Source organism: Haemaphysalis longicornis, unplaced genomic scaffold (assembly GCF_048455015.1).
Source record: "Haemaphysalis longicornis isolate Haplotype H1 unplaced genomic scaffold, Haemaphysalis longicornis Haplotype H1 scaffold_8, whole genome shotgun sequence".
NCBI classification, from domain to species: Eukaryota; Metazoa; Arthropoda; class Arachnida; order Ixodida; family Ixodidae; genus Haemaphysalis; species Haemaphysalis longicornis.
In genome coordinates, this window is record NW_027526445.1 from 86,882,029 (window position 1) to 86,908,472 (window position 26,444).

Sequence of the window (26,444 nt, forward strand, 5' to 3'; positions counted from 1 at the left end):
CGACTGTGGTCATCCTTCATGTGCAGCCGCAAGTGATCTGCCGAGTGAAGACTACGTGAGTGATCACCCCACGAACGCGGGTCGAAGCGTTCTTGGGCGTTTAGATGGACACTGTTAGGTATTTTTTTAGTTCCTCACGCTGCACCAGCACACGCGCCAGCCTAGCCGACACCAGGCGCTCCTGCCTAGGAACACGCCCACAAGCACTACGTCTGTTTTATTTGTATTTGTTTCGGTATTGCTATGCAGCAGACATAAGGCTTTAACTCCTCTGCTGTTGGAACAGCTGTATCACAGTGTGCGTATGACACGAAGATTTTTGTCCGTAGTAAGGAAGCACGGGAGCAAACGCTTCAGATATTGCCAATTCGGGAAGACGGTTGCAGGGTTTGTACGGTTAATATACTATATGGATATGTTCGCAAAGAATATATAGAAATTTTGGTAGTGCTAATTTGTTGGTGGAAATTCGTTACTGTTTCAGACAACGTGGTTATGCACCTCAAGTTAAAACACCTTCTGCATTCTTGTTACGACTCAGTCATGCAAAGCAACAAAGTTTGTCGAACTGAACTCAATCATATTTTACATACCAATAGGCCAACCAAGCAAGGTTGGTGTGTCAAAGCCATTGCCAAATAATAAAAAAATCTAAAGTACTTTTCAAAATACATAAAACACCAGAAAATGTTAAGATTGTTAAAATACTACAACTAAAGGCTAAAGTGTTGTATTTAGTTTTTAATTTTTTATAATAGCGCACAAAAGTTTTAGACAAGTTTTTATTGTTACGAAACGCTTGTTTGTATGTCCTAAAAAAGAAGTAAAACCGCTAAATTATTTGTGTTAGGTTGCTGTCAACGACTGTATTTATTTATCAATACGGCATTTGCTACACAAAGGAAGTCCAAAAATGATACAATATGTTCCTGCTATCGTTTTGTTAGGGTATCATCGCAATAATAATAAATGCATTAGAACACAGCCTCGTAACATGAAGGTGAGGTGACGATATGAACTTATCGATGTAACCTATTACCACCACCAGGTAATATTATATGCTTTCTTTATACCTCTCAAGAAAAGCGCATTTTTTGTCAAAGAAATGAGATCGGTAGTCGGAGCCCGGTAGTTGGCAAATAGTGCAAATTGTTCAAATTTTTTTGTTTTGTTTTTACAGCCCTGTGTTCGCGCCCTTATCTCTTGCCGAAAGATTTTTCCGCTGCAACTAAGCATAATCTACCCACTACAACAATCGTTTGTTTTAGACAGAAGCGAGCACGGTGGTGCTTAGAATAGCAGAAAAAGCGCCACGTGCTGGCCTGTATCTTGCGTATGTTCCTTGTCTGAGTCTCTTTTAAAAGACGTTGTTACACTCGGAGGAGAGACAATGTAATTAATGAGCTCCGGTGGCGCTTCCGAGAGAACTTCAATTCTACCGCTTGTTTAAGGCCAGCAATTACCCGTCTTCACTCCCAACCTCCAAGAAATGACAATCATTAATGAGGACCTAAATAGCCTTCTGTAGGTCACCATTTCAATCGTGAAAACGCCAGTGTACCCCATTACAACAACATATATCAACTGCTACACCTCTGCGTAAAGCAGGAGCCGCAAAAAAACGCAAGAAGGTCGTTGCTTCCTTTCCTTGTGTACCTGGCGCTTTCTCGCCGCCATACTACCTCGCTTGCACGTAGTTCTGGCTCCGACGTAACCTATATGACCCACAAAGCACTGAACAACCTTACGGCGCCACCATTGGTGGGCCCAGTGGTCCGGCGTATCCTTGCAGGAACGAATGTCGATCGTCGCTATCCGTCATACGAGCGTGGCTGAGTTTTTAGATATAGCGCGTCGCTTACAAGGTATGAATAACGCTGAGAAACACGCAGATTCCCTGCAGGCGGAAACGCCGCTACAAGCGCGATCGCGGCAATCATCTGCCTTTCGGGTTGACAAGAAGCCCACTGTGTGGTGCTTTCTAAGACGGCTTTCTAAGACGTCTTAAAATATTGGCATTGCACTTTCCCCTCAAGGCATCTCCTCAGGAAACTGTACGTATTTCAACATGGCTACGTGGACTTCAAGGACAGTCTCTGGTTGTGCTCGAACAACGGACGTGGGAGCAATTTAGTCTTCCAATGTCAACAGAGGATCTCAAAACAATGAAGGTTTGAGAGGTTTGGAGACAATGAAGTTTTGGAACTATCAGGAGCAATTGCTGATGATGTTAACGTTATCAAACAAGGCAAGACACTGGCCACTAAACAATTGGCTGAAATTGATCAAAAACTAAAAAAACTCACTAAACTCGAACAAAAAGTAACGCAGTGCGTTAGCAATGTAGCAGAACTGCTATGTACCCTCGGAATTAGGGCAAAAAGCTTGACAACCTTGAAACAAGAAGTCGTCGTTCCAACCTTGTAGTGCATGGTGCTACTAAACCGGATGACGAGACTACGGAAATGCTCGAGAAGGCTGTTCTTATATAAATCGTTTAGGATTTGCTTGACGTAAATATATCGCGCGGCGACCGGATTCACCGCCTTGGTAGACCATACAATTGGCTTTATCTCACACCCAGGCCTGTAATGATGAAGTTGATTGGCTTTCATACAAAAACAGCGTATTATCAAAACGTGCCCCAAGTTGAAAAGACCTTCGTTTTCAGTGAGGGAAGACTTTTTACGGGCTATACGCGATGTAAGAGATAAGGTGTGGCTTCGTACGAAAGAAAACCTTCACCATAATGAAAAGAACGTCTTTGTTAGGATCAGGTCACCGTCGACGGTCATGTTTATCGTTGAAATGAAAGCCGTAGCGACATTGTTGAGATAACAAAAACGCCAAGCAGAAGGTTGTGGTCAAAGAAACGCTAAACGATGTGCGGATTACGACATTCCTCAGTCAGAAAGTGCCTCCCTTGTGAATGCTCGTGATCTCGCTAGTATGGTCGACCAGCTAGAAGGAGTACTTTTAGGCGAGTAGCTGATATTGTGGCTGTAACTGAAACGTGGCTCCATTCTTGTATTTCTAATATTTTGGCTCTCCCAGCGGAATATGCGATCGTTGTTCTCTTTTTGAAAGAAGGAATACGCCTTTCTGTTATGTCAGATGCCTGCGATGTTTAAGCGTTGCGGTCTAACGTGAGCTTCAAAAATAAAACCGCAAAAGTTGGTGTACTTTATAGGCTATTTAACGCTGAAAGTATGTATCTCGAGTGATTTTGCTACATGTACTCCAATAATCCTATGGGAACAATTGTACTCATCGGTACTTTAATCAAGCCAATATGGATAGGTGTTTCATTAGCCGAGAAGGTATAGCCCAAAGTGGTCAATGGATATAATGCATACACTTAATCATGACCAGTTTGTTAGGTCATGATTAAGTGTATGCGTGCAACACGCGTGCAAGGAGCATGGTCTTGAATACTAGACCTAATGTTTGTAAATAACGATGTCCCAAAAGAAATCAAAATAGGTATACTCGATGGATTATTGAAACACCAAGAGGTTTTATGCACAGTGCCTTTGATTAAAGAAACCAGGTCACACGGTTTAGTAAAACAACTAGTACTCGCGTTTAGTACTCACGTTTATTCGAGCTGACGCTGCTGCAATAACGGTATACCTTGTGTACGAGCACTCTGAATTTTATATGTGCCGTCTTGAAAGCCATAGCATTCTCGAGGTTTCGCTGCAATTCGTCTCATTGTGCGTTTTGTTTGAAAACTTTTGTCCTCACTGTGCGCAAAACCACAAAGACCTCCAACCCATGTATTGCGCGTGGAAAACTCAATAATAAAGGTAAACTAGAACAGCTTAGGAAATCTATTAAACACCTCACTTATCCACCATACCGTTCCCAATAAACGGTCTGACTAAATCCCTCAAAATTAAATTTGGTACCGCTAAGCTACGTTCCTGAAAATATACGCTACAGACGTTCATGACACAATCACCTGGTTTTAATGCTTATTTTCACTCAGTGTTCTCTACCTGCAATGGCGTCATCAAGCCATGCAATTTCAGGTACAATGATGATTTAACGCCACCAAACGCACCTACCATATCAGAAGCGGGAGTCCTTTGGCTCCTTTTGAGAACCAATGAAGGGAAAAGCTGCGGTCCAAATGGTATTTCAAAAGGTTCCCAAAAACGGTACGCCCACCCGGTTATAGGTACTTCTGCCTCGTATAATCTAATTCAAGCCAGGATTCTTGCCTTTTATTTTACCGGGAAACAGCTAAAACCCTTTGCAATACGAAATTTAAGGTGATAAAGCGCCCCTTCCAACTATCGCCCTAATTCGATCACCTCTTCCTGCACCAAAATTCTTGAACACTTCGGGCTCAAGCGTCTAAAAAATTCCATTGAACAAAACCACATTCTCCACCAAAACCAGCTTGGTTTTAGATCCGGATTATCTACAGTTACTCAGCTTGATTAGACATTGCATGATTTACCCCTGGGAGTAAATAAGCGTTCGAAAAACTGATGCAATCTTCATGTATTTCTCTAAACATTTTCACCGTCTTTCTCGTGCGAAATTACTTCTCAAACTTAATAATTTTATGGTGGATAGGCGGATTGTTCATTGGATACGTAATTATTTACCCGACCGCCACCAATTAATGCAGTGCGGTAACCATCATTCTGATCTGGTTCCAGTTGTGTCAGAAGTCCCCCAGGGTTGAGTGTTAGCGCATGTGTTGTTTTTAATTTTAATCAATGACTGAGTTTACCATATAGATGTTCCTAATAATGTTGTTTGCAGACGACTAAATTCTCTATAACCGAGTAAAACACCTTAAGACCAGTGTAACGCAAACAACTCGTTAAAAAGAGCGCCCAGTGGGGCGACGACAGCGGTCACACGGAACACCTTGGTGGGGTGTCTTGTAGCTACTACAGAACCCTTCAAAGAAACCAGAAAAATCACGCTAAATTAATGCAGCGAACTTCTGTGGATTGGTGGCCTCAGCCTCTTCCTATGACCGCAGGGTTAGCGCCTGCAGCCAATATGCAACAATAAATGAAGAATTAATGCTGAAACATGTGGCGGGCTGTCTCGACACGTTAGAAGCCGCAATGCAGCCTTCAGGTTATTAGTAGGCCTCGAGGTTTGTGGCCAGGTTTTATAATTTTCAAGAGCCGTAAGCAAAGAAAACACTTTTTAGGGTAGCAGCCCCTCAGGGGCTCGAGCTGTTGCTGTCTCATGCCGTCGCAGTATCATGCAGTCATGGCGCTAAAACATCGCGGCACTCGTTTAATAATGCCTCGCGCTGGAGCATAACATGTAGTAAAAGAACACACGGTGACGCTCGTTTTCCAACGCCTTGCGCAAGAACGCTTCATCTAGGTTGAAAAAACAAACGCGTACTAAAAGAACACACTGCGGCATAGGTTTTCCAATGCCAGGCGCTTGAAGGCTTCGAGGTTCAAAGAAACGTGACTTACTGCAGAGGTGTACACCTGTTCCCAACAGTGGTTTCACCTCTGTTTGCGAAAACGCCAAGGCGCCAAAAATAACCTATTCAGTGCATGCTTTGCCGTTTCCCAGGTTTCGCGTTATAATGTCATCTCTGTGGGAAAACATGCTAATGCGCAAACAATAGAATTGGCACTGCATGCCTCACCCCTCCTGGGTTTTACGTTAGTGAACGTGGCACGGGATTTCCAGGCGTGAAGCACCTTAAAAATCGGGTTGTCGGCGTGTGAGGTGTCCTCGTTTCTTGTCGTCGTACTTTCACGTAGCCACATTAACAACACACCGGGAGACTCGTTTACTATCGCCTCGCGCTACTTCCTAACATAATGATTAGCTTGCTGCGGCGTGTGACATGAAGACCACTTACTGCCAGTCTGTCTCTTATGTAATGGCCTAAATCCGGTCCAACGCAAGCGAGGGCGCCACCACCCCAGCAAGTGCGCGATTGCTTCTCCCAACGCGCTTCTCCGGCGCCCAATCAGGGCGCACCCAGTGGCAAGAAAGCGACTTACTATCTTTGAATAGGCTTAGACAATGCATGCTCCGCCCCTCCCCAGGTTTCACGTTAATGGAGATGGCCCGGAATTTTTTTATTTATGTAGCACCAATTTCTATTTTGTATCTTAAGCATTGAGGCAAATTCAACCAAGCTACGTGTGTTCGTATTGAATTAGCAAAAGCATCAAAGCGAAGCTGTATTATCAACAATGCTATTACCGAGGAATGTTATCACTGCCAATCTGTAAGAACGCGTTGTGTTTCGGCTGCTGCCTGGGCTGTATGATTTGCGGTCTCCGCCGCACGCGCTGCCAGACCCCTTGGATTTAACTTGTTGCGAATAGTGCTGTGCTGCGACCGGAAGTGTCGCGTAAGGTCTTTCTTTCCAGAACGCCTTCATAACAGCGCAAGTAGACACGATACCCTGTGTATAGAAGGTACACCCGACAGAAAAATAACCAGGGCACGTGAGCACGTGGAAAAATGCATTTCTATGCCATCTGACGTTGCACTTCTGGTGTCGAGACAACGCTGTGCGCGCGCGCGTTCAACCACACTGGTTATCTTGTCTTTTTCTTCCCTTCAAAGGCACACCTGATCACATTCATCGTTTGGCGATATGGGTCGCTGTCTTTGCTAAAATGCCTCGCTCGCACACTCTTCGGCCGCGAAATGTGAGGGTGAAGTGTTCGTTTGTCGTTCTGCTCCGATACGACAGATAACATATCTTGCCCGTCTCGGTGACGAACCTGTGCTACATTATTCCATTGCGACTTTGTATTTTTTGCCTAAAACATGCAGTAGGTCGGTAACTAAAAATGAGCACCCCAACAAAGGGAGGAATAGTGGTGAGAAATAGTTGACTAGAATAAAGTGTAATGAGAGGTCACCTTGCACGCGTACTAAAACAGGTACTGACGGGGGAAGAACGCGAGAAGAAATCAGCGCGGTCATGGGTTTGAAGAAATGTGCTTCCATAAGCGTTCAACCGGTGTTCATAGACACAGACCAAAATGTGTCTTTTGTACCATTAAACCAACGATATCGCCTTCAAAACAAAGGTTTCAAAATTTTGGTGCAATATGTATTTTGGCAGAGCCAGACACACAGAGCAAAGCTCGCTTGACCTCCTCAGTCCATCGCCGAAGCGCGTGTCAGTGAGATATTTCTAGCAAAAAAAATGGACGCGTATCTGCTCCTTTCGTCGCAAATGTAGTCAAAAGACGATAGTCTTTGTAGACATTTCAAAGGAAATGCCCCCCTTTCCTTTGCCTGTCTCCTATCATGCTGTTCCTGTACCGTCGCGCTTATCCCAAGGTAAACACATTAAAGATTTGCTCAAGGCGATTGGAATTTACCGCATTCCACTGCTACAGGCCTGGTTCATCGATGCCAGCGCAGCAGTACGATGGAGACGTGCGTGAATCGAGGCGGCTGACTTCAATGTTTTCAAAACCGCGTGTCCGTGCTCCACGTGCGTTCCACGCAGAACGTGGAACCTAGCTTGTGGAACGACTCCTTGCTGTTGCCGCGTGATTTTTTATATGGCACCAGGAGGTGGAGAGGGCAACATCAGGCGGCGGTTTTCTTCAGTAGATGTGGAAGATCACTTGCTATCGCACAACCATGCACCCATGGATATTTTTTAATGAAGGAACACTGTATATATCCATGGTGTACTGATTTCCCGTCTTATATTTGCGTAATGTCTTATTCTTGTTCAACAATGTTGACAAGTATGAACATAAAAACCGGGCTTAGGCGTTTACATTTGGCTCTGAATATATAACACTACTGCGCAACATCTGCTTTGGCCGGGTGACGGAATCGAGTCACATACATACAGACATACAGACAGACCAAAATTTGTGGGTTTAAGTACCCCAAAGGAAGACTTTCGTCTTTAAAAAGAGGCCCATAGCGCCATGCGCTCACTGCCATTAGCTTTCTCGCTCGAAGCCAACGATAAGACTTGGCAGTACATGGGGGTCGGAGCGAACGCGCACTGCGGTGTCTCGACACCAGAACTGCAACGTCAGATGGCGGCGATGCATTTGAGCCGCGATCGCGTGCCCCGGCATATTTTGCAGTCGGTTGAACATGTTTGAGCACACTGACCATTCACGTACAAGAGGATTATCGGTAGGACCATCAGACCGAGTCCCTGACATACGTCAGAAAATTAGTCAATATGCTATGCTTGCCTGGAAGCATCAATTCATTACGCAGGGTTACGCCCAGATAACACCTCTTCTAGCAGAAGCACGCCCGAGAGCAAGTGCACACTGCTGTTGAGAGAACGTTGGCCTTGAGGGCTCTTGGCCTCGCCCTTTTATCGTGGCCTTTGATAGCCAGAGGTATACAAGTTCCTACTGCACACTGGTCTTAATGCACCGCTGTTTCGCATTTATCCCAGTTTCACGAAGTCGCTATGGGTATAAAATTATCTTGCCCGTGATCCACTTACAACATTTTAAACAACAAAGACATTCTGCTATCGGTCCATTTCTTTTCTTTGCCGTGTCTACTTTTTCAGGACCTAAAGCCACACACAGAAGAGCAATATTTTGCCAAACTTCACACCAGGTCCGAACTGTGAGGTTGGCGAGGTAAAAATTTAATGCGATTAACCCGTTATACCCGCATCCTTAATGAAGTGTAAAAAAGGCCAGTTCTCTCACGTTTGCAGAACTCATTGCAGTGCTGTCGGCTTATGAACACGTAATTACCTCGTCGACAGAACGTACGCTGGTAAGGTTCGCAAGCTCCATTTTTTACGTTAAACCAATATGATCCCAGGGATGCTCGTTCTGTTTCATTGCAGGTGGCCATAACTTACCGAGGTAAACACTCCGTATTCCGCGTCTAAGGATTAAAAATTACTTTTATATATTGTATTTCTTCTGTATTTCGTCCATTGTCAGGATCAGGCTAAAAATGTTCCTGCATACTCACCCCGGCAATCCTTGTTGCATTGCTCTTCATTGCCGAATCGGTTATTATTTTTCCCACAACCACCATAAATAAATTGTTCAGCCATTCTCGACGTATAATTATAAAAATATTCAGGCATTGCGGCATGGCATCGTCCTGTGACTGGAGGAAGTTTACAGTAGCCTGGCAGGACTTGCACATGAACTTGGCCATCTGAAAATATTCATTATTTAGGAACATATATTTCTTTTCACCAGAACAGATCGTGTGATGTTTTTGCTCTACTAGAAATTCCTAGATGTATCTTACAATATAATACTACTTTCTAAATCCCGCATTTCTCACAATTTTATTTTTTAGCAATGAACCAGCCCACATCACGAGCAGCAGGAAGTGCCAAATCCCAACATGGAAAACCATCAATTGCGAATGTGTCTGATCTTGGCAATATATCGGCCGCAATAATTGCCATGTGTTTGGGAAAGGTGATACACTACAAATTGGCCAAGATCTGGAAGGCCTTTATAGGACAATGCTTGGCAAGGCATGTTGCCATAGTAGTGCCTATACTTGGATGACGTGCCGTTTTCGAAGATTTTTTGTCTTTGTGTCCATTCATTACGGCCAATTCCTATTCTTGAATCAACTTGCGGCCTGATGTTTGCTGTATACATGTCACTCAAAACAAATTTGTTTATGCGAGCATTAAAATATTTTATTGCACGCATAAAATATTTTCCGTGCGATTGCACGTAATAAACAAAAAAAAATATTTCCCATGATATCAAGTGAAGGTGTTTTTAAGCTTCACGAGTATACTCAAAAAGAATTTGAACCTGACGACAATAATATAGGGTTCACAGATTTCATTGTTGACAGTTGAATTGGTAACGTCAGATAATCTGTAATTTGAAGGAGGCTATATTACGCGGCATAATATAAATGAATTTAAAAATCTCTAATCCACTGGCGAAGATTACTCCGCGCGGTAATTGTTTGGAGTGTCGATGTATTTCTAGTAATTGTTTAACGGCACTTCGCGCAATAGACGAATTCTCATCCCAAAGAGTACGTGACTTAGCTAAAAGAAGCACCATAACAAGCCAACTCTCATTGGTTAAATTTCGATTGCACCCATCACACATTTAGTTAACCAAAGAAATGTGACTGACAATTCCAAGAACAGCATAAAATTTTATTCAATAAGAACTTCAACATAAAAGCAAAACACAAGAATAGTAGACAGAAACAGAAGATGTTAATAAGGGGCCGTTCAATTCCTGCTGAGTTTAGCAGCTTCAAATGCTTACAAATAAAAAAGCCAGATGGACGTAAAAAAATAACATTTTTTTGCAATATTGCACACAACAACCATCAAGAAAAAGTTAATTCTGCAGCAGTATACTTTTTTTTCAGCTTGCGACGGATGGTACCTTTGCTGCCTCTGGCAGCCAGGTCACTAGGGGAAGCAGCCTTACGTCGTAACGCCTGTAATGCGTCAAAAAAGCATAAACTCCAGTGCCAAACGCAAGCTGGGAACTAAATAGAGTGGGAACCCTCCTCCACGCATGCATCTTTGAAAATCAATCTAAACTTAACATTCGCTTTTCAACGAAACGTACAGCCAATACTGTGATTTATTTTGAAGACTTCTGTTTTACAAACTTCGCTTTGTTCGTTCTGAAAAAAAAAAACAGAACTGCATTTCACTTAAAATACCGTATTTATTCGCGTAATGATTGCACAATTTTTCGAAAAAATATTATGCAAATTGATGGGTGCGCTTATTACGCGAGGTAAACTTTTCGTGAACACATTTTGAGCGCAGGAACCGCAAGTTGCAGGTCAGAATGTTACGATAAGTCTCATGAACATGAATCAACGTTACAACTGATAACGAAACTCCACCGACCACCGCATGAGCACTGAGTGAGGCCAACTGCATTGTTTTCATTACGCAACGCAACGGAAATACGGAAGTACGGAACCCGCCGGAACGAGTTTTCTGAGAGGTGAGAACAGGTCGACCAATAAGTGACTGCTGCTGTCACGGTGTGCGACATCAAGACACCGCTGTCGACTCACCGTTGTGGTACTCACTGCTGTGAGTACATTATGTGCATTTAGTGAGAGTTTATTCCACACCAATAATGAACTCATGCTTGCGGATAACGCTAATATCATCAAGTCCGTGGCAATAACGCAGTCTTGCCCGCTTTGAAAAAGGATGAAACTAAGGCACGCATGCCTATCGTCATGAAACTTGGCACACATACGAAATATGGCTACGGAAAGTTCAGTAGTGCGATCATTGCGCGTAAAATTGAAAAAAAAAAGTTGTATTTTCCCGATGAACTTCAGGGGTGCGATCATTAGCCGAGTGCGATCATTATGCCAGTAAATACGGTATTCTTCACAGAGTAGCCTAACTTAGTATTTTTGTTTCCGGAATGAAAAAAAAAAGTAGGAAAGCAACGCGCCTGCTGTTTGGTGTAATCTTTTTTGTGTGTGTTGTCGTCAGACAAAAATGGACGGCAACGGTGACATAACTCGTGCCTTCCCCGTTTTATCAGCTACGATCTTGTTTTCTAAAAGGGGACGCATCATACTTTGTTTACGAAACTTAAACGTTTTCTCGTGTTTTCTAGGCGTAACATATTGTGTGTATTGGATCTTGGTGATGTGCCTTATAATTTTCCTGCGTTAATTACGAAGTAACCACATGAAGCGACATTTCCGAGTGATATTACTAGCGTATATCAATGAGTGAAAATACATGGTAATGCGAGCGACTGCGAAATCGATCAATTATTGACGGTGCTCACCCCTCCCCCTTCCCTCTCGCCTATTCGCTGCGGCTTTCGCTCAGTTCAGGCCAGCCATCAGCGCCAGGACTGCGCAAAATCGACGGAAGGGCCAAGCAGGCAGCCTATTATCTTTTCGCTGTCGAGCACAATACCAGCTACAAAAAAGGAACTGTGCCTCCGCGAGCGATTATGTCATGGCTTGGCGGGGTGTTCCTGCATACGACCACCGCCCCAACCACCACCTTAATTAGCAGTGCTGGTGAAAAGGTATAATATGTATTCGTAATATAGGTGCGTTTCTTCTGTCGGTCACGTACTGAAATCCTCCGGAAAACATGACTGCGTTTATTAGACGCTAAGTGGAGTGAGTGTGTAGGAACCATGGCGTGGTTTTTAGTTTTTCTAATGATTTACGGTAGTTTTACGCTTTGTTGACTAGTTGTTTCAACTTTTTCCCGGTCGCCCTGAGCCAGCGACTGGCCGTTGAGCGGGCGGGCTGGCAGTCAGGAAGGCACAGATGCAGGCACGCAGGCAGGCTTAAATGTTCGTGTTAGGGTAAACTGCGAAAGGTTATCGTCTTTAAAAACGATACAGTCGAAGTAGCAGCTATTTGCAATGCTGAAAATATGTCCCCATCTACCAGTGCTTATCCCGTAATATAAACATTGGTAGCTCCAGCTGGTGTATGCAACAGCACTGTCTCGAAAATTTCGGGCTGTGATTATCCAGCATACAAGGTGAAATAGTAGAAACATATCTCTGCTCACGTACTTTGATGACAATAGGTTGCTGATGTTTACTAAGAATTCTATACTACTGAAGTATGTTTTCTTCCCTTTCTTGGCTATAAGTTGCTGCTTTTTGGCGCCAAAAACTTCGACCAGACTACTTTCTTCTAGTTACATGTCGCCACCTGTCGGTTCAACGCGCCACGCACATGCCTACAACTTATAGTTTTCAATTTCATCGTTTTGTGAAATTTATATAGGGCACACAATGGCCGCTTCAGTCTCGCGATTTCTGGAAAATTCGTTAGTGGGTAAGGATAACTAAATAACAACAGCTTCTTGTGTTTCCGTTCATCGATATCAACGTATATCAGATCTCTTGCAAGAGATTTTAAACTTAAAAGGGCATCCAAAATTGAGGCAGTACGTTACCACACAGGTTGGAACTGGTTTGTAAAATAAATAAATCCTGCTTCGCCGGCTAAGAACACATGTTTATCTCTAAAACTAGTTCGAGGGGGCTTACGTAACTACTTTCTGCTCTACGTTTTTATCTAGTAAGCTACAAAGCTTCTCACACTTTTTTTTGTAGTGTTTGCTTACAAACACTAAAGTTCGAAGTGCAATACCTGCCAAGTTTTTACGGACGTAAATGATCCCTAGGTGTTGAAAGGTAATCCAGATTCCTTCACTTTTGCACGCCTCATAGTCCATGTGGCAGCTTCGGCGGGCTAAATATCCGAAAACCATAAATACTAAGTACATTTAAGGGGCGTAGACAATTTACTCGGCGATCATTCCATTGTGACAGTGAAGGTCACTCCGAATGTTATAATAGAGTTTCTGTTTTAACTAGATGGTGTTCTTAGGCGCATTATTCAATTGTTTCGAGTCTGCAAGCCGTCCACTTGCAGCCGTACTCATCGAACCTCCTCGGAAATGCGCCACTGCTGCCAACAAGAAGCAACGACTGAGACAGTCGAAGGCGAGGCGGGAGCAGGCGGGGGTCCTGCTCTCTTTCCTTACATTCGTCGTTTTGAAAGCGTAAATGGATTTCAACAACGTGTTTATAAATGAAATATAGTGTGGAATATTCGTGTATATTCTTGATATTAGATGTCAAGCATATAATGGGTGGCGCTAAGTCGCTCCCTTGTTGTTGTTGCGCAGTCCACACCCACACTGCCAATGTTCGGCTTGCTGAATGCCCGGTGGTGTGTTACCCTTTACTGGAAACTGGAGCGACTGTGTTGCCAGTGTCTTCCTGGGCCGGCACGAGACGAGCACGATTCCCATTTAAGGGCTCCTGGAGCTACAGTGTTTGCGGTGTCTTCCTTTGCCGACACGAGACGAGCACGCTTCACGCGCCTTCGACATTTCATCGTCGTCGGCGGCGGCGTGCGTCGGCGAGTCTCGGCAGGCCGTGATTACAAGCAGCCCACCACCACCCCGGGAACCTAAATTGACCTCGCCTCCAGCAACATTAGGGTTGATCCACTACAACAGCCCTTGACTATACATTTCACAGCCCGTAGGGCGGTCACAATCAAATCGGAACGCCAACCACAGCTCGACGTCAACTAAGTTTTAACATGATCATGATAATTCCTCAATAAAGACCAACTCATACCACGTACAACGTCTCTTTCTCTCTCTCTCTCTCTCTCTCTCTCATGCCTTTCCCCTCTAACACCCCCCCCCCCCTTTAATAAATTACACCATCTTCCCGTAGGATGCTTATGGTCGAGCATTTTTCCTCCCTTGTTGTTGCGTCATCCACACCTCCACTGCTCATTCGCGTCTCTCCTCCATTCTCCTCACAGCCGTATAAACCAGGTGTGCACACATGCTGCGCGCTACTCCACTGCGCATGCGCGTGTCTCCTCCATTCTCCTCCCTCACCTTACCCACGCGTCTCCTTACTCTAACCCCACACACCAATTCAACTCACACTACTTACTTCAACTCTACTCACACACCAACCAACCCCCACTGCTGCTTCGCATCCTCCTCAGCGTTCCCCCCACGAGAAGATAATGAAATTTTTTTTTCGATGTGTCTTGTACAATAAATCGGTCTCTCATTTGTGCACTCAATGAGTCAATAAAGGCTACTTTACGATTCCTTCGTTCACAACACAAAACAACCTCTTCTGTGACCTAACGTTTGGACAAAAGATGTAGAATGTTGAGGCGCGCTGCACCAACGTTCAAAATTAACCTCACCAACAAAGCGAACTTTACCTGACTTGCGGTGCTCACACGATACGGTCTATGCTGTATGTACACAAGAATGGTTACCAATACCATCAAAAACGTCTTCTTAATTTTTTGCTGACCGCATTTGGGATTAATACAGTATACGATCACCCATTTTACGTTACACAAAAAGTTTAAGAGGGCCCAGGCAACGAACGTTCATAGGGACCACTTCATGTTCTTGCAAAAAATTAACGAAAGCATTCTGTGCGGTTGTTGATTATTATTATCGTTATTGTCGCGCACGTGTTGAAAAGAGTGTGTGCAGCCGATCGGTTCTTTGACAATATAGGCAAACCATAACGCAGTGAAACATTCGGATTCTGGCAATGATGACTGAAACCCAGTTTTGGGGGAATTCGAGAGATAATTCTGTTTTGCTTACTGAAGATACATGCTTCGGGAAATATACGGTGAAGGTGTTTACATCCAGCCCCTCACACATTTCCCTGATACGGAAATGAGAAGCTATCTCCTCCACAACAAAAATGGAGAAAAGGAACGTGATGTGGCAGCAGCCGAGGGGCGGATAGGGTGCAGAATAACGTTACTAGAAACATTGGGTATAGAGGTTACTCGCGCTATACAGCCGGAGGCAGTCATACAGGGCACGGTGTACCAGCCGCGGAAACAACGGAAAGAGGGCGCAGGCTGGTGGGCGAACCTCATAAATAGCTGCTCCCACTTCACAACATCAACAAATTTTATAAATAAAAATCTATTTTTTCTAAACAACGTTACAATTGCGAACAATAGAAAGTTTTAAAGCAAAACCGCCGTGCAATATTATCAATTAAAATAGATTGTGTGTATGTATCCTCAAAAGTTTTTTAATCAAATTTGTTCTTTTTTCGCATTTTGCGTAATTGCTATTCATTGTGGAAATAAAATTACCGTAACTTTTATGCAACGTTTAACCATTGAAGCAACATTAACTACTCTGAAAATATGCAGAACTCAAGTGCGAATGTGTTCATTGCCATGTGAGGTTACATGCGTACTATACGAAAAAAATTCCCGCGCTTTCCCGCGAGAGAACACGAGTAAATGCAGACCATTGGGGCCTCATTACTGATTAAAAGCAGTGGTGCTTCCATCGCTTCTTCCGTGATGCTTGAGTAGCAGACACGACTAAACGTGGGCACGAGCGTCTACCAAGGAAGGAAGGAGCAACGCAGTGACTGAAACACGACCGACCGCTAGCCGCTATATTTGCAGCGCGCGCAGTAGAGGGAGAGCAGTACGGGAGGGAGAGCGCGCATGCGCAAGCAGCGCGCGCCCTTCCACGCCCCACCGCACTGCTATCACGCACATGCTACGCCGAGACCGCGAAGGAGCGAACGGGATGACTACGACGCATGCGAGCGCCAGCTGCTGTTGAGAGAGGGAAGGGAAGGAGAGGCGCACCTGTTGCGGACGCGAAGCTGTTGACACCGTCCGACGCAGGAAGAGGCGAGGCTAAGAAATGCTCTGCATTTAAAAGGATGCTGGTGTGAAGCCGCGCGCCTTACCGGGAACAACTTGTCCCAAGTAACAAGCGTTGTCGGCAGACGTAAACGAAAAATGGTGATGGTGCCAACGAACCTTTGTAGAAAACGCACCGCCTTGTTTATCGTGAAGTCGATATATGCTATGATCTCCTCCCTAAACGTGTGCCTTCCCGCAGTTATCGACCACTGAATTCTCCCTTTCTCTCGACTGCATACCTTTTTCCATCCTTCCCGTTTGTGCGAAGTGTATACATGCAAGAATAACTTGTTATTTATTTTTGTGGTAATGAGGCTGGATGAACTTTATTTCCTATCGGCGTGTGCTCGCAACCGGATTAGTTCAGCCGGAGGACGGACAGCACGCTGGACAATAGCCTTTATTGCAGAGGTAGTTTGTGAAGCAACAACTTTACACTGTGGAACACACACCTAGTGACTAATATTGTCTTGTGGTTAATATCTAAAGCGTGCTGTATTCATAATAGTATAGTAGAAGCGTGATAGTGCTTGCTGTGAGTAGTTCGCAGCGCTATCGGTAACCCATCCTTAACACTGGCAACTGAGAGTAGTACCTACGAATATACAGAAATGGAATTTTATCAACGAGCGATATTTACAGGTATAAATGGCATTTTATAGCACCTCACCAGCTTAGGGATATACGGGATGCTGACGACAGATATGCCCATCGTGTGGATGTTAGATTGGTCACATCGCGTGACGTCACCAGACGATCAGTCTCACGGCTATCACTCACGACGATCAGTCTCAGTGGCTATGCTGTCAATATTAATCCCGAGCCCCCCACTACGGCGCGCCTCACCGACTTCGTTGAAGCGGCGTGTTAAACCCTACAATAAACCAATCAAAGCAAACCGAGCTTTCAGCGAAGACATAACCGTGGAATAGTGACAAAATTTCGTGAAAACTTATGTGATAAGACGCTATATAGTTGGCTTTATTTTAGCTATTTCAGCTTATAATATATGCCTTTCTTGATTTCTTTGAGACCGGTGTTATTCCTTTGTGCCTTGTTATAGTTAAATCACCCACTGTTGGTGCCGGATTAAGTCCCGGTGGAAAACTTAGTGCGGTGGCTCAGTGGCTAAGGCGTTGCGCTGCTCTTCCCAAGGCCGCTGGTTGAATTCGCGGCGGCGGCGGTCGTATATCTGATAGAAGAAGAAAACAAACAAGCCTTGTGCCGAGATTTCGACGCACGTTAAAGATGATAAAGGAGTCAAAATTTTTCCAGGGGCTTCAACTACGAGATGTCTCGTAACTAACGAGTAACCTCGGGGTACTAATTATAAGAAATTTATATTCTTGTCCTTTTGGTGGAAACCTGCTATTGTGTAATGAGGCAAGTTGCTGGCACGGGTGGAGACCGTGTCAGCCGAGCATGCTGCCACCGACTGGGCAAAGAGCAAACTTCATCGCGCAGGCACGGCACCTGCTGAAAACAAGTGTCCTTTATTTCGTATCCGACTTCGTGTTATTGCTGTTTTCCAAACCTCTGTTGTCGTAGCGCCACATTACAGGTTCAGCGGAGTCCTGGAATCTTGCTCCCTCAGTCGTACCTTCCGGGTGGCAGCGGTGACGTATTTGACTGGACGCCTGATGAGCACGGCTGATAGCGGAAGGCTAAGAGCCATGGGGGTATCGGAAAATGAACCTAATAAAGCGGTGGCGTTAAAAATGGTGTCATTTTTTACTGCAAAGAAATATATGTCCCCCCCTCAGCCCTCCTCCAACCCCCCCGCCCGCCCTCGGTTTTCGTTACGGTGCAGGCGATTTACTCGGCGACCTTTTGAGGCTATTCCGCGTCGCCGGCAAACCATTTTTCACAATGGCTATCACAAAGGTTATTGTCCTCGCAACCAGCGATGCCTCTTTCACAAATTGCGCACTCGTCGGACAGCGTCCGTAGCGCCGTTATCGGACGGTTGCGGAGGGTCACCAGCAGCGCGAAGTGTGTTTAAACACCAGAAGCCGCCGCCACCGCCACAGCCGAGAATGTAGGAGGGGCCGTTGCCATGATAGAGGTATTTACCATGGGCCCTATTCTGGACTGCACAAATTCACTGTGAATTTGCAATCTTTTTTGCATAACAAGGTAACAATCAGTGACGTGATGCACATAAAGCTATGATGATATGTAGTGTAATTTCAGGCGTCACAAAGAAAAATCCCTACCAAGATATAAAATATTGCGCATAAAAATCATAAAAACCCTTGCCATGTATTATAAAAATTTTAAATTAAGACGAAAGCTGTGGCTGTCAAGGGAAACACATTCCTTCAGGTCAATAATGTCGTCAACAACACCAGGCGATCAAGTACCTTCTGTCGCGATGACACTTTCTGAGTCAGCTTTTTTAATAAAGAAGTTTGGTGTTTGGGGGAGACGAGTGGGAGGATAGCAAACGAGAGAAAACACCCAAATACCGTTGAGAGTGAGACTTGATTGGTTAAGTGTGTTTCAGTATTTTGGTGTTTCATTATAGTGAAATATTTGGAATCGTATGCCTTGATATGCATGCAAATTTCAACGCCACTACATTAAAAGAAGTCAGCGGCGTAACAAACATGTTTCGGCCGCTCATAGGTATGGTGCTGTACTCCTTCTTAATGGTCGATGAGTGTATTCTCTTACCTCTGACCGTTCCCTTTTCGCGATTTTCCAGTAACCATTGTGGCAATAATGAAAGCCTTGTTTCAGCACGTGCATATGTCCTCAGATATTAAGAGCGCTTTTCAGTAGTCTAAATGGTCTATGAAGAAATGCATTAGTTTTTGAAATAACTCATTTGGTCCTATTAAGAACGTTTTCGCTTTAAAAAAATGTCACAGGGACCGCGCGGCGTGGCATGGTATTACGAATTCTGGAAAGGTAAAAGGCAAGAAAGCGAGCCACTATATCCGCGTTCCGTGCCAGACACCTCGCACTATCCTCCCAGATAGCCTTTTCACCACCACCGAGGCAAGACAATTTTGTTTGGTGCTACCTATACCATACATCTTCGTAATGGGAATGCAGGGAACGGTCCGGCATATGCCTGTTACCGAGGCATCGATCACTGGCAGTCACACTTCGTAACCGCCGACCCTATGGCGATGGAGCACAGATACCAGGAAAACAGCTGATGCGAGATAGCCGTCATGGCAATGTTTCTTTTGCGTCTTCTTTAATTTTAATATGCGAGAAAGCTTCGCAATGCGTCCATGAACTATGGGGAGAGAGTCTTTCCTTTCAATTACCTAAGTGTTGTTGGCATTTAAATATGGTATTCTGGGTACTTATTTCCGTAGCTTCTCTACGGAAAAGAGTGATGCGCAGTTTTACCGCTAAACAAAGAAGACATGCTTGCTATCTGTGTTGGTTCGTCGCTGCGAGCGAACTGCTCGTCTTTTCCAACAGCTGGAAGCGGGCGACTGGTTGTGGGTGCTTTAACTTGCCAATGCGAGTATTGTTTTGTTTCGCCCTAACGTTCTGGAAACGTTGGAGGGATGTCGGTCAATTTTTTACAAACACAGTAAGTGCCCACCCAGATATCTAAAGTTTGCTTTCCCAGATAAAGTGAGTGTCGCATATAAGCAACAAACACAAATAACAAAACTGTGGCAGTTTCATCTGTAATAAGACTTGGCAAAACACGAAAGTGAAACGGGCAGCGAAATCTGCTGGGAAAGGAGCATGATTTGTAGGTCGGCGGCTGCCTAGTGGGTGTGCTTGGCGAGTGAAGTCTTGTTGGCGGGTCGGTTCGGCAGAAGTCAGGCTATGGTCTTGCTCCGTAACGTGTGAGGGAGACGGTCACTTTGCGACGAGCTCAGCTTGTGGAACGCGAGAGGCGGAGTTGCTGGGTTGCACTGTGAACGCGCGAACGGGTTCCGCTTCCTGCTGGCGTTTCTTTTCGCACCAAATCAGTCACATTCGCGTCATTCGCCAATCGGCGCCGTTGCCTTTTTGCGGCGCGTAATGCAGTAGTTGTCTCACACGGGGCAACGCAGCCATCGCACTGAGACACGATGCAGCTTACACTGCTTGATCGGTGCGCCAATGCGGTGCTTGTTAGCGTCATGATGCTCTACTTTACTTAACCTCAGCCTTGATGGCAGCACCAGCCGCGTCTATGAAGCATTTCCTGCCGTTTCTCCGGTGTTCGTTGTACTGGCTGCATTTGCGTTACGGATATGAAGTGAGTGAAAAGTTGGTGTTTCCGAAAATTAAAACACTTTCGTGTTAAATAGAACACAAGAAATTGCGAAAGAGATAAAAAACACACAAACAACAAAAAAGTAAAAAAATACAACAAAAAGCTGAAGGATGGATTACCCAAAAAAGAAGAAAAACTTTTACTCAGGTAACAAAAAAATGAACTGATGATTACTTTATACCCTTTGGGCCCTATTCTCGACTGCGAAAATTCACAGCGATTTCCGCATGTTTTTCGCGTAAGCTAAAAGTAAGCAACCAGTGACGTGATACACGTCAAAAATGCCTTTCATTTCAGAAAGTTTAATCGAAGTACTCTTCGGTTTAATCGAGAAAAAAAAAATTTATATTGATCGCCAACTGTGGCCTTAAACGGCGCAGATTAAGCCCCCTTCACTGCAGCGACGGTTCCTGCGCGGAGGCGTAGATATTCGTCCGCACCGCAGTTCGCGTGCGTCTTCAGTTTTCGCTTTAAAGAAGCCTGGCTGGGTGGTACTGGACATCGGAAGACTGTTATCGGCTGGTAACGAGATGCTGGTGCTCCTAAATGAATTCCGAAACGCTGCGTCCATGTACGGGATAGAAATCTAGTAGGAAATGGTCTGCCAGCAAGCCTTAGTGCATTTAGTAGGCTACAGTTTTCATCGTTGTCGCCGACGTGGGTTTTTTGGCACTTGAAAAGTTAAGGTGGCATAGTTGGACGTGAGTTCAGCATTGATAGTTGTTAGCGGTTATAGTAAACAGTGCTGAAAGGTACCTTTAACAGGAATTGTCGACTGAAACCATCTTTGGAGTTCATTTCACCTCATTTCATTTCTTTCATCCTTAAGAGCCCGAGGACATTACATAAGGGAGGGCAAGGGTCGAGATACAGTGCAATGTTCAAAATAACGCGCACAGAAGCAAAAGAAAACACACAGAATCCAGGATCGAATACACAAAGATACTAGAAGAAAAAACATGAATGTTGTGTCGAAATTATAGAAAAATACACTTTTGCCTCTTAAGAACAGTTGCTCTTTGTTTCTCATCCATTTCTCCCTGACCTAAATCCCGGCCGCCGACAAGCCCGAAGCCAAGCACATGAGAATATTTATGGAAAAAGAACAGATTTCGCCTATACGGATACTAGTACCTACCCTAATGGTCAACACGAAGTATCCGCAGTCACCACAAAGGGCCCCCTCAATACCTGTGCATCAATCAAGACATCATCATCCTGGGTTGCGAGGAGCTAGCTATCGCCCTAACCCTCATACACACGAAGTACCCAATCATTATCATGGATTCCCAAGCTGCCTGCCGAAGCTTCTTAGCCGAGGGTGGCCCCTTCTACTTTAAAGCGACTTTTACCACATTTACCCTGCCGGAAAGGTAATATCATCTAGACTCCTGGCCATTCCTCCCTGACCACTTTGCTCATCAGCAAGCCTGCGCCCTTTCTCTCCAGGCTTCCGAAGAGACCACATCGTCAATCCCGCTCGTAACGTATCAAGACATCGCGCAATATTACCGGTCCGACAGACAACACTTCCCTCTCCCTTACCCTGCACTATCCAAGGTAGAAGAATCGCTGCTCCGCAGACTACAAACCAATACCTTTCCTCACCCCGTTCTCCTGCATCGTATGTTTCGAACTCAATACTCTGCTGTATGCAAGTTTTGTTCACAACCCGGAACTCTAGCTCATATTATAATACAGTGTGTGCGCAATCCCCAACTTCCACCTCTCCGATCCCCTCTTCCCACCCCTGAGCTGTGGGAGAACCTGGTGACGAGCGACCATCGGGACGTCCAGTAGCTCCTGGCATCCAGAGCGAAGGCTCTCTGCTCACTTGATAAATTCCTGGACTAGGGAACCACTCCCACTTTAGAATAGAACGCTCGAATAAATGTTCTCTCTCTCTCTCTCTCTCTCTCTCTCTCTCTCTCTCTCTCTCTCTCTCTCTCTCTCTCTCTCTCTCTCTCTCTCTCTCTCTCTCTCTCTCTCTCTCTCTCTCTCTCTCTCTCTCTTTCTCTCCTGGCACCGAGCGCCGGGGTATTTCTTTGATGATCGTTTCCGACATCGTAAAAAGTTTATGGGGTGAAATATTTGTCCATGGAAGCGTCTCTGAAGACTGGCACTGGCTGGAAATCAATCAAAGTGGCCACCAGCTCCGCCGCAAGCCATCCTTCCACGTGCTAAAAAAGTTTCACTCAGACGAAAATTAAAGTGGTTTTCGTGGTAGCTCACGTTAGAAAATTATGCTTGTTCTGACACCGTCATAATACCCCGTCTAAACATTAGTTATTTTTTTCAGTAGCTAGAGAATTTGTTTTCCAAATCGTTTAACTCGGCAGCTTCGGATGTACCGATGCCCGCAACCGTCTGATCAAGACAGTCCGAAAGGATGGCATGCAATCTTACCATAATATCCCTAATGACTTCTGAATGGTAGTATTCCACGAAGGGGTGTATATTGGTTTGTGGATTTACCCAGTGGTACGACTTGGGGGGTATTGCGCGAGTACGCAATAATTATCGGCGAACTTTGAAGGACAGGTAATGTCCAAAAAGTTTAGGCTGCTTTTTAGTTCTTTCTGTTTCTTTTCTTATTCTTACTTATGATGTGGTGCATTTTGAAGTCTTGACAAGCGTGTAAAAACTTCTCTGAATATTTGTTAGGGCTTCCTATCATTTGTTCTTGTTTGAAACAAACATTGCTATGTAGTGCTCAACATAAAAGTCCTAAATTGCGTGCATATATATTGTGCTCTCCAAAGTTCGCCGAGAGGCGTTTTTACGGGACACGCCGAGAGTGGTTGCCCCCGCAGTCTTTATTGGCGATGTTGCATACAATTGCTGACTTCAGTTCTTTGCAGTTTACCTGAAGACTGTGATATGAAGCATGAGCTTGAAGTTTTGGTACGTCATGCACACGAAAAGTGCAAAAACAACAGTATGCTGCAAAGAAGTTGTCCGCGCCCTATTGATCATTTTTATTTGTTATGATATGCCTCTTGGCATAAAATATATTTCAGGCGCACGTATGCACACGTCCCGCAAAGGATGGCAAGAAAAGAGCGATGGGTGTGTTCCAGCGCCACGGCTGGAGGTATGTTTTGTGTCCCAGGATGGAGGGTTTTGCATTTAAGGTGTCGACTTCTCGCTGAGTCTTGGAAGGACAAATCTGTAATAGATGAATCGCCTCCGCTTGTTCTGCATGAACTGTGCAGAAAGCGTAGGTGTCAAAAAACTGGGCATGGTAGTGTGAGGGCGACCCCTGGGTCATACAAGATAAAAGAGCTACTGGAGCGCGGAGTCTGCCAAGCAAAACCTTTTCCCAGCGAACAACTGTCCTGGCGATGCCTGTTCCACACGCGGGGATGAGCGCACGTGGAGCGCGCCTGAGACCTTGCTTCCGTTAAAGAAAGTTTTCTAGTGCACCTGACGTCAGCAACGCAGCAGCTCGATGCCCCCAGGGGCAATGGTTGAGGGTAGTGATCTTTATACGCTGAATCGTATTTCGCCGACGACACAGCAGCCTGAGAGGGAACGTTTGCGTGTATAGTAGGTTGTGGATGTCCCTTAAAATAGTGGAGCTCTTGCATACCTGACGCATATTTCATATCACTGCCTTGTAGTCCGTATAAAGATGCGGTGTGGAACCCACTGTGACGCGCCGGAGGGCCGACGTCCCGACCTCTTGGCTATCCCGGATAAACAGCTACAAAATAATAACACCCATCGTCTGCGGCACCACGGAAGGCCTGAATATGCGTTTGGAGTCGCTCCTACCTAGCAGGCACCATAGTTATAAACCACCAAACCTTGCGGCATGTCAACATGCCGCAAGGATGTACGGGCGGCCGTCTCAGCATAAAAATTATTTTCTTTTTTAAACTAAAAATACTCCGATTACACTTTTTGAAAGAAATTCCATCTGTGCGCCCTTTCAAATGAGCCTAAACCTGTATTTTTACATCCTTCACCGCACGTTGCGAAAAAGTGTTCGAACGAGGAATTTCGCAATTTCTTTAAAGTAAATGCCTTTAGTAAGATGAAACTTCCTACTTGCAGGGTTTTATTACTTTTTCACCGCTTAGCGTCAACTATATAAGAAAGTGTGTAGGTGCGTGGTTTATACAAACGGTGTCACAACATTACAAAACCTGTAAAAGGTGCTCTGAAACGCTGCTTTGCTTCACCGGAAAGCCAATTTTCAGACGCACTAGCAACTCTCCGTGAACTGTGTTGTATTGAACAGTTGTGTTTATGTAATCTAGATGGCGCTAGGCAAGCGCCTTGTGACGTCAGCTGGCACAAGGATTGTATATACTCATCACGGACTAATAAAAATTCAGTGTTGTTCGGGGCACGGCGACTGCGGTTTACTTCGAGGTGCCTCCGGCGTAGTCGGCAGGGCATGCAAGGCGATACAACAGTTGGCGACGAGTGGTGAAGTAACCGAACACGGGGAGCTATGAGCCTGCACCAACCGCCCGAATTCCTGCCGACGCCGGGGAAACCGGCAATTCCTTGGACGCAGTGGCATCGCGTTTTCAAGAATTATCTCCTAGCATCGGGGAGTGACGCCCACACTCCTCCGCGCCGGAAAGCTTTGTTGCTTCACTGTCTGGGTGTGGAAGGACAACGCGTTTACTACGCATTACCGGAGCAGAAGCCGTCGACGCCGCCTGCAGCGGAAAAGGAAGAAAGCAGCACCAGCGACGAGTACGAGGCTGCGGTGGCTGCATTGGACGCCTATTTCACGGCCAAAACGAACGTCGTCGTGGAGCGGCATCGGTTCGGACAACGCACACAACGGCCCGGGGAGACCGCCGCAGCGTTCGTCACGGCGTTGCGTGAGCTGTCATTGAGTTGCGCCTTCGGTGAGCAAGTTGACGATTTTATTCGTGACCAACTTGTAGCGAAAACGTGCAACCATGTTCTTCGGGAACGCCTACTTCTAGAGGGCACTTCACTGACGCTCGAACGTGCGCTGGCTATTGCAAACAATATCGAAGAAGCTACGAAATACTCACTTGAGCTGCAGTCATCGGCTGCGAGCATCCAAAAGGTGGAAAAACGTCAGACGCCATGCCGTACAGAATCACGATTACCGCTGCCGGAGCAGCACAAGTCTTGCTTTCGTTGCGGGTCTTCACGGCATTTCGCAGATTCCAAGTCATGCAAGGCGCGGGATAAAACATGCAGTAAATGCGGCAAACGAGGACATTTTCAGCGTGTCTGTAGGAGCGGCATGCCAGACGAGCGGGCCCTCGCTGTCCGAGAAGTCGATACCTGCAGTACAGCCGGCGACCTCAACGTGTTGCTTCTCGCCCGGCAGAGCAATGCAGGAATACACACAGAAGTCGTCGTGCTCGATGTACCCATAAGTTTTCTCGTAGAAACGGGCTCTGAGGTCTCGATTCTGTCGACCACCACGTATTCAAGGGTGAAATGCCCTCCTATGCAGCCGACATCAGCGTCGCTTTACGATTTTTCTCGCCGCAGAATAAGCACAGAGGGCTGTTTCACGGCGCCAGTCATCTTCCAGGGTCGGCATGCCGAGATACTCTTCTATGTCGACAAGGGAGGTACCGACATCCTCGGCATCGACGCCATCGAAGCACTGCGCCTGCATATCGACGGTATGTCATTGCAATGCACTCACATCGCGCAAGCGCCACAAGGCCTTGATCCTGAACTGTTTTGCCAATTTTCGCATTTGTTCGATGGGAAGTTGGGACTGGCAACAAAGTTTGTTCACAAGGTCAAGATAAGAGAAGGGATCACGCCTGTCGCTGCTAAGTTACGACGATTGCCATTTTCGGTGCGAGATCCGGTACGCGAAGAGCTGCAGCGCCTTGAGCAAGATGATGTCATAGAAAAGGTTGATGTGTCTGAATGGATATCGCCAATCGTAGCAGTTAAAAAGAAAAACGGCAGGATAAGGATTTGTGTCGATCTGCGCGAACCGAACAAAGCGGTTGTTGTTGATAAATTTCCACTGCCGCACACGGAAGAACTACTGCACAAA

The 26,444-nt window shown here is 45.4% G+C and overlaps 1 protein-coding gene across 1 annotated transcript in view; it reads left to right on the forward strand.

Annotated features, from left to right (window-relative positions):
* The first annotated feature begins 24,884 nt into the window (after window positions 1-24,884).
* Window positions 24,885-26,444, forward strand: part of LOC144148371 (uncharacterized) — a 33,807-nt gene continuing 32,247 nt past the window's right edge. The window contains exon 1 of the mRNA XM_077679915.1: window positions 24,885-26,327. Coding sequence (XP_077536041.1) covers window positions 24,885-26,327 — 1,443 coding nt within the window. The remainder of the gene's footprint in view (window positions 26,328-26,444) is intronic.